The sequence below is a fragment of the Salvelinus namaycush genome, chromosome 35, assembly GCF_016432855.1.
Source record: "Salvelinus namaycush isolate Seneca chromosome 35, SaNama_1.0, whole genome shotgun sequence".
Classification (NCBI taxonomy): domain Eukaryota; kingdom Metazoa; phylum Chordata; class Actinopteri; order Salmoniformes; family Salmonidae; genus Salvelinus; species Salvelinus namaycush.
The window spans coordinates 22,598,999-22,612,028 of record NC_052341.1 but is presented as its reverse complement, the minus strand read 5'-3'; the positions used below and the strand labels follow the sequence as shown (position 1 = coordinate 22,612,028).

At 42.7% G+C, this 13,030-nt stretch overlaps 1 protein-coding gene across 1 annotated transcript; it reads right to left on the bottom strand.

Annotated features, from left to right (window-relative positions):
* Nucleotides 1–3,082: 3,082 nt before the first annotated feature.
* adprm (ADP-ribose/CDP-alcohol diphosphatase, manganese-dependent) lies at nucleotides 3,083–4,882 on the bottom strand. Its single transcript, XM_038975215.1, has 3 exons — nucleotides 4,061–4,882; nucleotides 3,625–3,747; nucleotides 3,083–3,505 (listed from the first exon to the last, which is right to left on the bottom strand). The coding sequence occupies exons 1-3, from the start codon at nucleotides 4,635–4,637 to the stop codon at nucleotides 3,216–3,218; spliced, it is 990 nt and encodes a 329-aa protein (XP_038831143.1). The 5' UTR covers nucleotides 4,638–4,882; the 3' UTR covers nucleotides 3,083–3,215.
* Between the last annotated feature and the right edge of the window lie 8,148 nt (nucleotides 4,883–13,030).

The window sequence follows — 13,030 nt, the reverse complement described above, 5'->3', positions numbered from 1 at the left end:
AGCCTGAATTCGAACCAGAGTGTCTGTAGTGACGCCTGTAGCACTGAGATGCAGTGCCTTAGACCGCTGCGCCACTCGAGAGCCCATATTTTTGAGTTGAGTAATCCAGTTGATATGGCTACAGGGAAGGCTATGTACATGATCATTTATTGAATGGGGGTTATGGAGACATTGTAAGGTTGGCCCAGGGCTAGCAGAATATTGTCCTTGTAAGTAATGCTCAACGCAGTTTCCTATGATCTACCATGGGCAGGGCGTTTGTCTGAGGCTGGTGTGAGGTATGACAGGTCAGTGGAAAGATAAAATATAGTGTAGCAACCTTAACACAACATCTAGCAACCTTGTCAAGAGGTTTGGACCTCTTGGTGTAATGGTTAAGGTGTTGGATTGACAGTCACATGTCCCGGGTTTGAGTCCCAGTCTAGGGCTATACTCCAGATTCACTACATTGGTGTGAGAAGTGGGATGTATACGTGAGGAACTTGATATGTAGAGAAGCATGGGGACATGCTCTCCTGAAGGAAGGGTAATCTAGCAACCTTAAAGGGAAAATCCACTCTAAAACTGTCTTTTGCTAAAAAAAATAAAAATTAATTTCCTTTATTATTGTAACAAATTCAGAAGGTAGCCCTGACCGAGGCTAATACAGTCCCAAATGTTTTACATGTCAGCAGTCAAGCTTTTTGCATCATCACAATGATGTAGCCGGTAATCAAATGTTATTTGTTACATGTGCTGAATACAACAGTGAAATTCTTACTTACAAGCCCTTAACCAACAATGCAGTTTTAAGAAAAAATAAGGAAAAAATAGATGAGGAAGAAAAAAATAAGAAAAAAAACAGTAACAAATAATTAAAGAGGAGCAGTAAAATAACAATAGCATATCCAAATCTACCAATTATATGCATATCCTAGCTTCTGGGCCTGAGTAACAGGCAGTTTTCTTTGGGCACACTTTTCATCCAGTCGTCAAAATACTGCCCCCTAGCCCAAAGAGGTTTTAAAGTGTCTATGCGTAGATAATAAACAAAGAGCAGCAGCAGTGTAAAAGAGTGTGGGGGTCGGGGGGGGGGGGGGGGCAATGCAAATAGTCTGGGTAGCCATTTGATTAGCTGTTCATGAGTCTTATGGCTTGGGGGTAGAAGCTGTTTATAAGTCTTTTGGACCTAGACTTTGCGCTCTGGTACCGCTTGCTGTGTGGTAGCAGAGAGAACAGTTTATGACTAGGGTGGCTGGAGTCTTTGACAATTTTTAGTGCCTTCCTCTGACACCACCTGGTATAGAGGTCCTGGATGGCAGGAAGCTTGGCCCCAGTGATGTACTGGGCCGTACGCACTACCCTCTGTAGTGCCTTGCGGTCGGAGGCCGAGCAGTTGCCATAGTGATGCAACCAGTCAGTTTGCTTCTTGAAAGTCCAATATCTTGAGACTGCTGACATGCAGAACATTTTGGGACTGTATCAACAGTGGAATATTATTTTTTTAAATCTAAAGATAGTTTGAGTGGATTTTCCCTTTAATTCAAAACCCAATGACCTCATCAATAGGTTTGGACCTCTTGGAATAACAGTTAAGGTGTTGGCTTGACACTTGCTAGATCTGGGTTCAAGCCCCGGTCAGGGCTACCTCCTGAATATGTTACAATAATAAAGGAAATGTAGAAAAGGGTTTAAATAGTAGAATAAAGAAAATATATTTCTTAAAGTGTGATCTGCCGTGAGCCTCCTCCAGCCGTGAGTCTCCTGTTGTCTTCTACTTCAATCAATATTGGTATAAAGTTTTATTTTAATCACTGGCCCATTTTAACTCGGAAAATTATATATATATACACATACACACACTGAGTGTACCAAACATTAGGAACACATTCCTAATATTGATTTGTAACACCCCCCCCCCCCCTCCCCCCTCTCAGAACAGCCTCAATTCATCAGGGCATGGACTCTACAAGGTGTCTAAAGCGTTCCACAGGGATGCTGGCCCATGGTGACTCTAATGCTTCCCACAGTTGTGTCAAGTTGGTTGAATATCTTTTGGATAGTGGACCATTCTTGATACACATTACAAATATGTAATGTGATGTGTGCCGTCATGATTTAACTAATGGTGCTTCTTATACTCTTAGACCCATGGCAACCATGTGCTTTGGATAAATGCGTCAAATGGCATATATTTAGTAATGACAATAAACTTAATTTGCATGACTATTACAGGAACATTTAGAAATCAAATGAAATTTATTGAAGGTAAAATAATGAACCCCTTACAGTGCAATACAGATTAATCAATTTACTCTTGTCAAAGCATTCATTATACATAGGTAATTATCAATAGGTCTATCACCACAATAACATCATTTAGAGCTACAATATCAACTTATTGAGGTAACATATTATGAGAGAAAGTGTGTTTATATGTTATGAAGAGACATTCTCCCACTCTTTTGGCACCCAATCTCAGGCCAGATGGAATGTGCAACATGTTTTATCAGTACCTGTTGTCTTCCACTTAAATCAATATTGGTATAACGTTTTATTTTAATCACTGGCCCATTTTAACTCAGAAAATGAAATATATATATATACACACACTGAGTGTACCAAACATTAGGAACACATTCCTAATATTGATTTGTAACACCCCCCCCCCCCTCCCCCCTCTCAGAACAGCCTCAATTCATCAGGGCATGGACTCTACAAGGTGTCTAAAGCGTTCCACAGGGATGCTGGCCCATGGTGACTCTAATGCTTCCCACAGTTGTGTCAAGTTGGTTGAATGTCTTTTTGATAGTGGACCATTCTTGATACACACGGGAAACTGTTGAGCGCAAAAAACCCTGCAGCGTTGCAGTTCTTGACACAAACCAGTGCACCTGGCACCTACTACCATACCCCGTTAAAAGGCACTTAAATATTTTGTCTTGCCCATTCACCCTCTGAATGGCACACATACACAATCCATGTCTCAATTGTCTTACGGCTTAAAAATCCTTCTAAAATCCTTCTTTAACCTCCCCTCCCCTTCATCTACACTGACTGAAGTGAATTTAACAAGTGACATCAATAAGGGATCATAGCTTTTACCTGGATTCACCTGGTCAATCTATGTCATGGAAAGAGCAGGTGTCCTTAATGTTCTGTATACTCAGTGTATATGAGGACCCAAGGAATTGTCCCTCCCCAGATTCCGTATAGCCGTAGAATCTTTGGCATTATCATGGATACATCAGTATTCTATCAGACATCCTTCCATATCCCTTTAAAAACATTCTGTCCTCATACACATAGACTGTACCAAAGGCATCACTGCCCGGAGGGGTCTCTATCACCCCCTCCAGTGTGAGGTAGTGCACTCCGGAGTCATCTCTGTGATACCCTCCATCATGGTCGTGTCCTGCCATGAAGCAGACTACACTCTTATGGGCCTGGAGTATGGAGAGCAGCGCATCGTAGTTCCAGGCTAGGCAGATAGGACTTGTAGAGCTGGGGTGGATAGGGAGATGGCCTGTACAAGAAAACAGTCAACATTATTTAGTTAATTTGTCTATTGAGTCACATTAGTGATCTCAAATGTCATGATGACTGCTATGACATTTGTTATGTAGGCCTCATGACTTGACTTACTGACAATGGTGACCCTCTCCAGTTTGTTGTCTGCCAACGACAAAACTCCTTCTAGCCAGTCCAGCTGATCTTGACTGAATCCTCCATTAAACTTCACAAACCTTTGCTCCATCCCCACAGGTGCTAAAACATATGGAGAAAGACATTATTAAACAAGTGTCAAATACTTAGATTCACGTGAAACACCTCTTATTCTCAGCATTAGGCCTACTGTGGCATTAGGTTCTCCACAGTCAAGCTACATGGAATTGTGCATTATCAATAAAATAGTAGTTACTAGTGGTAGGCTATTCTGCTCATAAGTGATGTGATGAGGTTAGTGTAGCACTTGTGGGGGAACAACGTTTAAAACTAGCTACCCTGCAGTTAACAGAGCAAGTGCACTACCTGTGCTATAGGCTAAAGGTCCAGACCTCCTAACTAACAGTAGACCTACCTGGGGGATGGTTCAGATCTTCATTGTCATTGTGGGCTTTTAAAATAGCAATAGCCTGCTGGTATTTCAGACTGGACTCCTCTCTCCCTAGTAGGCTCACATCATAGGCATCCAAAACGACAAATCGGTATTTGGGGGCTGGACTGAAATGATATGCATAGATTTCACAGATGCTGAGATGCCCCCCTCCTGCTTCAGAATCTGTAGTACTATTGAGAACCGACCGCATTAGGGTGTCTCTGCTAAAGTTATAAAACTCATGGTTGCCCCAAACGTGGTGGACTTCAAACGGAGAGGAGTCAAACTCTTTCATCACCGTTTCCAGGGCTCGCTCTGATGCGTCATGCCTCTTGTTGAAGCCATCGATAATGTCACCGAGCTGAAGGATGAACCGGGGTTTGACAGTATCCGCGGTCCACCTTTTCTGTGCATTGTGCAATAGGCGAAGACTGTTCCTGTAGTATCGTTTCCTTGAGCGTTTGAAATTGAAGCCATCATCTATGTCGGCGTATTGAATGTCGGCGATTATTCCAAATGTAAACAGTGGTTTGGCGCAGTTCTCCATTCCGGTTGTCATGATGTTATCGATCAAACTTCTACTTTTAGTCCACTTGAGAAAGCTAGCTAACCTTCTAACATTTTTGACCGCTGCCAGAACGCTTGTTTATTCTACCTACTAGAATGGAGTGAAGGTTGCCAAGATATTCTGTGGCTGTTGTCCTCTTGTACTAGATACTGTACATTGTTTCAATGTCAATTGATACAGTTAGGTTACAGTTTTTCTAAAACACCGGTAGAGTTGTTACATGTCCGACTGCACTACTATTCTGCCAGCAGCACACATGATTATGTCACGTTTGTATGAGAAAACTTTCAAAATAAAAGCCCGCATTTCAAAACATTGCAAAGTGAATAACTACTGTCAATAACTATTTCATTCAATAGATATGGAATCTAATCAATGGCCACTGTTATTGTGCCAACAAGAACATACAATAAGCAATTCATGAAAACAAATACAACATCTGGTTTTAAAAACATTTTTAAGACCAACATAATAAAAAAAATACTACGTTGACACTGGTATGTTGGGCTGTAGAAAGACAACTTTTCTAACTGTGTCAGCTAAAGTGGGGTAGGAAATACTCAGTAGGGTCTCTAACTCTATCGTACATATCCATCAGCACTTCGTTTTCCAACACTCGTATAGCCCCAATGCAATACACTGTAACATACTGTACAAGGGATACATATTGGCTTGTAGAGAGAACATTTATTCCTTTCTCAGTGTATTGCATTGGGGTCTATGGAACGTTGGAGAACGAAGTGCTGCTAGATATTTACGACAAAGTCCCCGTCCAAAACTGCATATTTGGTTAGTAGAGACCCTACTGAGTAGAAAAATTCTCTCTACAAACCAACATGTATCCCATGTACAGTATATTACAATGTAATGCATTGGGGTCTATGGAGGGGTCGGCGAAAAGGCGTGCGACTCAGTCCCCCTCAAAAAGGAACCAGATTTGGTTAGTCGCGAACCTACTGAGTATTTCCGACGCTGGTATAAATAATACATAGTAAAAAGCGTCAAAATATATATTTATTTCTTCAAATGTGGTTGCAATGCTGTGAAAAACAGTTGTACTGCACCCCCCAAAAAATAGATATTCCCAAAGTTTAGCATGTCTTTGCAGGGGAACTCTTATTTTGAGAAAGACATATCCTCGATCCTGCTGCCGGCCACAATATCCTGATGCTAGAAGAACGGTAATTCCGACTGCATTTGTTCACGAACATCCCAGCTGCGCTGCAACTGCGCAGTATCAGATACAGTATTGGGAATGCATGGCAGGTTACGTAAACAACAGACGAGTACTGCACTACCACCAAATGCACGGGACTCTTGTGAAATATTGAACAGGGCCATAGACAAATCTAGCAGGTATAGTAATGTGGCTCTACTGACTCAACAAAAATTGTGAAAGTGACCCCTCCCCGTATTTTCACAGTATTGACACTAGAGGGTAGTAATACTACACATCACTGGCTATTGAACACTTTCACACAGTAAACAAAATCTGATTAATTTAGTCTTTACATGTTTATATTAATCACATAGACCTAGAGGTGTGTTTGAACTCGCCCACTATTCAGGCTGTTTCATGTTTTATTAAGATCCTAAAAAAACAATTGAACTTTCGCTAAATTCTGCCCCCCCCTTGGTTACTGTTGCAACCTCAAACAACATTTTCAAGGAATCCCAATTCCCCATTCAGGGAATCATGAACAGGGAATCAAAAACAGGAATATTGGGACAGGGGCACAGAGACGTGGATTTATTAGGACGAATGGAGGCGGAAAAAGAGGAAGAGGAGGTTGAAAAGACTGAGGAAAATATAGGTTGGATTTGAATCTGAGGAAGATTGCAATAAAAATGGAGATGGGGTGTCGAAGAAGATTAGTGTCAAGTGCAAACAAAGTGAGCTGTGCGCCAGACCGAGTTCTTGAGGGGAAATGGAAATGAATGAGGGCGAGTTAAGTGAGGTGGAAGGTGTGGTAAAGAGCTTGTAACCAGAGCCTGGCATCGTTGGACATGGTAAAGAAGAATCTGGTCTCTTAGGAGGGACGTTTTTGGAGAAAGTGCACACTTGCCTTTTGGCAGATCCATTTGTGGTTTCAGGGTGGGTGAGAAAGGCGAATCAGTGAAGGTAACCTTCTGACCAGAGAGAACAGGCGCGCTCCATATCATGCAACTTGGGTCAAGATCTGTTTCTTGCTTTGCTCTCAAGAACAGAGCACCATTGAAAGGAGTGATTTCTTGTGTAGCGTTAAGTGTGGAGATGGAGCAATTGAAGTTGAAAATTATTAAGATATATCATCCTGTTAGAGCTTTTGTGCAGAATCCGGTGCAACATTTCTGGTCATGTCGCAGCAGCGTGTAGGAGGGAGATTCTACGATGTGGGAAGTGTGCAGGAGGGCATGGGACAGAGGATTGTGTAGTTTCAGTGGATAGAGGTGTGCGTGCCAACTGTAGGGGTGACCATGTTGCTGGTGATTGGAAGTGTCCGATGCGAGAGAGGCAGGTTGAAGTGGTCAGAGTAGTGCAGAAGGTGTTGTATGCTGAGGTAGTGAAGAAAGTAGAGGATTGGTCAATGGTGGATCCCAGTGAGTAGTAGATCTGTGCCAGCACAGAGGGATAGGCCAATGAGTGATTTATGCTTCAGTAATGTTGGCTTCTTAGCGTTCATCGCAATGGTTATCAACTGTACCGCATAAATGGAACGTAAATCACAGAAAATAGATGTTGTGGTGGCAGCTGCAGAGAAGTATAAGGGTATACGAGATTTGACTTCAGAAGAATTACAGGGTGTGCCATCCTCCCAGCCCGTTGGTATGGCGCAGGAGCATTTTGTATCACAAATGTAATATGATTAAACACACACTACATCACATTCGGTGGCGGCATGCACAAACAAAATGTTCAAACACCATGATACCAAAGAAGTGTTTAATTGCTATATTGTAATTACTTCGCCACCATGGCCTATTTATTGCCTTACCTCCCTTATACTACCTCATTTACACATGTTGTATATATACTTTTCTACTGTATTATTGATTGTATGTTTGTTTATTCCATGTGTAACTCTGTGTTGTTGTATGTGTCGAACTGCTTTGCTTTATCTTGGCCAGGTCGCAGTTGCAAATGAGAACTTGTTCTCAACTAGCCTACCTGGTTAAATAAAGGTGAAAAAAAGAAATAATTTCCCCCATTCAACCACTGTGTGGCGAAATTCCCTCACAATAATTGTAAACTGCTTTTCTAATACACAATGAAATTAAACACAGACTACCCCTTGCTAATCAGGAAACTCGTGGATATGTTGTGGTGTATTGTCATTACAATTGCTTCGCAGGAACCTGGTCAAATTATTATTGTAGGTTAGCTAGCCACTGCATGGCTCTGCATTCACTGTCAGCAAGCAGTCAAAGCTATGACCCCTTTTGGAGCTAACGAGTGCTCTCAAATCATATCAACAGCAGATGGAAGTTGTATTCATAACATGGTTAACTTAGCTAGCTAACATATATTTTGAGAAAACAAGTTACATTAAGTGGCGAGCTAGCTAGCATTAGCAATGTTTGGTGGTCAATGAGACTGAGAGCTAGCTAACCAATTGAGCTAGTAAACAATGCAACAAAAGTCGAATTGCGGATTCGAAAAATACTCCAACAGGCTCTGCATTTCAGTAATCACAGTAGCAAGTACTACTGGTACACAGTTACATTATTTAGCCATTACATTATGTTAAAACTCTCCGTTTTTGCCATAGCTCTCACTGGCTTTCAGTGAGCTTGTCTGAGGGATCAGGACTGATCGCAGCTGCTCTCATTGGAGCATTGCGATTGGTTGCCCAAAATTCAGGTGCGGGACTTAACGAAGGGTCAATTCATACCATCGTTTGTTTATTGTTTACCATCAGATAAAAGTGTGTCTATGAGTCTGATAATGGACTGAACAACCCTGATAGCTGTGCTTTATTTAGACAACTTGAACTTGACTTGACATTAACTCATAAGCCTAGAGATTTTACCATCTGTTGCATTAAAGATGAGCTTTTTAAACAGAGTATGATGCCAATCCATTGTAATCCATGTCTTTCTTTTATCATGCCCTCCAAACATCTATATGCAGATGACACCAAAATAGCACTTCTCCCACACTAGTTGAGGCAATTCTCAAATTGCAGGAGCTGTTTAATGTTGTCCAACATAACCTCTTTCAGCTCAAATTGGTCTTAAAGGTCCAGTGCAGACATAAAAAATAAAAAAATAAAAATCAAATCATTTCTGGGTTACAATTATGCACCTTACTGTGATTGTTTTCAATTAAAATAGTCACAAATAAACCAAAATAGCAATAATTTCGCTAGGATGGGCGTGTGTAGGGGAAAACTGAAAACGAGTTATTGGTAGGGGTTTTGAACTCTCTTGTTGGCCTATTAACTAATTTACCGCCTGGTGACGTACCTAGGAAGGCCAAAACGCCATCCCACCAAAACAGGCTGACATTTCAGGCAGTCTTTTCAAACAGCTCTTACTGTACACTAAAAGGGAATTATTGTCGTTTTCACAATTTCACAGTATTCTTCCAACCTTATAGTGTGGAAAAATACAGTATATAAAACCACAGAAAAATCACGTTTTTGACTGCACTGGGCCTTTAAATGCAGAGAAAACAAAACAAAGAATATTCTCAAAATCAAGAAAGTAACCCCCTACTCCACTTCAGGTAGACACTCGTCTGAGGCCACAGAACTGTATTTTATATAAGGTTCCCAACACAGAAAACTGAGTTTGGTCAAAGTGCTTTTAGATTTGCTGCTCGGTCATCTTGGAACAATTTGCAGAAGGAATTAAAACCAAATCATTCTATTCTGATTGATGCTTTGAAATTGGAGGGCTGTTGACCATAGATTGCACGTTTTTAAACCTGCTCTTTTAAGTTATTTTATGCACTTTGCACTGTTTTAACTTCCATCCATAGTTATGTTTTATGTTGTGTTGTGTCTCATGTGTAAATATATGTATGCTGCTTTCTTGACCAGGGCTCTTGGCCAGGGCTCACTTGAATTCGGCATATTTCAGGAAATAAATACATGCTTACAGACTTTTCAGAAGCAAAGCTATTATTTTTCTCTCAGTGGCAGAGTTTCTGAAAACTCTCATATTGACCTGGACGTCTGAGATTGACAAAGGGGAATGAACAAGGGCAGGGGTAGAGGAGATAACTTATTGAAATGAGGCGCATCCCCAACCCTAAGATCCCTTCTCACTGTCATCTTTAGGACAGCTGGCCCTCCAGGAATGTATTCATTCAATTAAGTCTCCTAAGTAACACCATAGTAACCTTGCCTGGATAGGGGGCAGCATAAGCGGAGGGTTCACAGCATGCTTGTTCATGATTTATCACTTCTCTTACCAGTTACCATCTCTCTTAACTCCTTCTGATGACATTATTCAACTTGCAATGAGTGACAGAACTACTGGCTGCTTTTCAGCCCTGATTCCAATGCTTGTTAGCACTCTAACAAATGAGATATTCTAAGGCAGTTGGCTGTTAGAAGAGAAACATGAAAGGTTAGGCTTTTTAACTACAATATCAAATCAAATTTTATTGGTCACATACACATGGTTAGCAGATGTTAATGCGAGTGTAGCGAAATGCTTGTGCTTCTAGTTCTGACCATGGAGTAATATCTAACAAGTAATCTAACAATTTCACAACAACTACCTTATACACACAAGAGTAAAGGAATGAATAAGAATATGTACATATAAATATAGGATGAGCGATGGCCGAACGGCATAGGCAGGATGCAGTAGATGGTATAGAGTACAGTATATACAAATGAGATGAGTAATGTAGGATATGTAACATATAAAGTGGCATTGTTTAAAGTGACTAGTGATACATTTATTACATCCAATTTTTAATTATTAAGTGGCTAGAGATTTGAGTCAGTATGTTGGCAGCAGCCACTCAATGTTAGTGATGGCTGTTTAACAGTCTGATGGCCTTGAGATAGAAGCGGTTTTTCAGTCTCTCGGTCCCATCTTTGATGCACCTGTACTGACCTCGCCTTCTGGATGATTGCGGGGTGAACAGGCAGTGGCTCGGGTGATTGTTGTCCTTGATGATCTTTTTGGCTTCCTGTGACATCGGGTGGTGTAGGTGTCTTGGAGGGCAGGTAGTTTGCACCCGGTATGCGTTGTGCAGACCTCACTACCCTCTGGAGAGCCTTGCGGTTGTGGGCGGAGCAGTTGCCGCACCAGGCGGTGATACAGCCCGAGAGGATGCTCTCGATTGTGCATCTGTAAAAGTTTGTGAGTGTTTTTAGTGACAAGACAAATTTCTTCAGCCTCCTGAGGTTGAAGAGGTGCTGTTGCGCCTTCTTCACCACGCTGTCTGTGTGGGTGGACCATTTCAAACTTTCCACCTTCTCCACTACTGTCCCGTCGATGTGGATAGGGGGGTGCTCCCTCTGCTGTTTCCTGAAGTCCACGATCATCTCCTTTGTTTTGTTGACATTGAGTGTGAGGTTGTTTTCCTGACACCACACTCCGAGGGCCCTCACCTCCTCCCTGTAGGCCGTCTCGTCGTTGTTGGTAATCAAGCCTACCACTGTAGTATCGTCTGCAAACTTGATGATTGAGTTGGAGGCGTGCATGGCCACGCAGTCATGTGTGAACAGGGAGTACAGGGGAGGGCTGAGAACGCACCCTTGTGGGGCCCCAGTGTTGAGGATCAACAGGGTAGAGTTGTTGTTTCCTACACTCACCACCTGGGGGCGTCCCGTCAGAAAGTCCAGGACCCAGTTGCACAGGGCGGGGTCGAGACCCAGGGTCTCGAGCTTAATGACGAGTTTGGAGGGCACTATGGTGTTAAATTCTGTAGTCGATGAACAGCATTCTTACATAGGTATTCCTCTTGTCCAGATGGGATAGGGCAGTGTGCAGTGTGATTGCGATTGCGTCGTCTGTGGACCTATTGGGGCGGTAAGCAAATTGGAGTGGGTCTAGGGTGTCAGGTAGGGTGGAGGTGATATGATCCTTGACTAGTCTCTCAAAGCACTTCATGATGACGGAAGTGAGTGCTACGGGGCGATAGTCGTTTAGCTCAGTTACCTACCTTTCTTGGGAACAGGAACAATGGTGGCCCTCTTGAAGCATGTGGGAACAGCAGACTGGGATAGGGATTGATTGAATATGTCCGTAAACACACCAGCCAGCTGGTCTGCGCATGCTCTGAAGATGTAGCTAGGGATGCTGTCTGGGCCGGCAGCCCTGCGAGGGTTAACACGTTTAAATGTTTTACTCACGTTGGCTGCGGTGAAGGAGAGTCCACAGGTTTTGGTAGCGGGCCGTGTTGGTGGCACTGTATTGTCCTCAAAGCGAGCAAAGAAGTTGTTTAGCAAGACATCGGGGTCTGCGACGGGGCTGGTTTTCTTTTTGTATTCCGTGATTGCTTGTAGACCCTGCCACATTCCTCTCGTGTCTGAGCCTTTGAATTGCGACTCTACTTTGTCTCTATACTGACGCTTAGCTTCTTTGATTGCCTTGCGGAGGGAATAGCTACACTGTTTGTATTCGGTCATGTTTCCGGTCGCCTTGCCCTGATTAAAAGCAGTTGTTCACGCTTTCAGTTTTGCACGAATGCTGCCATCAATCCAAGGTTTCTGGTTGGGGAAGGTTTTAATAGTCGCTGTTGGTACAACATCACCGATGCACTTGCTAATAAACTCGCTCACCGAATCAATGTTGTTGTTCGACGCTATCCGGAACATATCCCAGTCCACGTGATCGAAGCAATCTTGAAGCGTGGAATCAGATTGGTCGGACCAGCGTTGAACAGACCTGAGCACAGGAGCTTTCCTGTTTTAGTTTCTGTCTATAGGCTGGGAGCAACAAAATGGAGTCGTGGTCAGATTTGCCGAAAGGAGGGCGAGGGATGGCTTTGTATGCGTCGCGGAAGTTAGAGTAACAATGATCCAGAATTTTCCCAGCCCGGGTTGCGCATTCGATATGCTGATAAAATTTAGGGAGCCTTGTTTTCAGATTAGCCTTGTTAAAATCCACAGCTACAAAAAATGCAGCCTCAGGATATGTGGTTTCCAGTTCTTTCAGGGCCGTCGAGGTGTCTGCTTGGGGAGGATGTACACGACTGTGATTATAATCGAAGAGAATTCTCTTGGTAGATAATGCGGTCGGCATTTGATTGTAAGGAATTCTAGGTCAGGTGAACAAATTACTTGAGTTCCTGTATGCTGTTATGATCACACCATGACTCGTTAATCATAAGGCATACACCCCCGCCCTTCTTCTTACCACAGAGATGTTTGTTTCTGTCGGCGCAATGCGTGAAGAAACCAGGTGGCTGTACCGACTCTGATAACAAATCCCGAGTG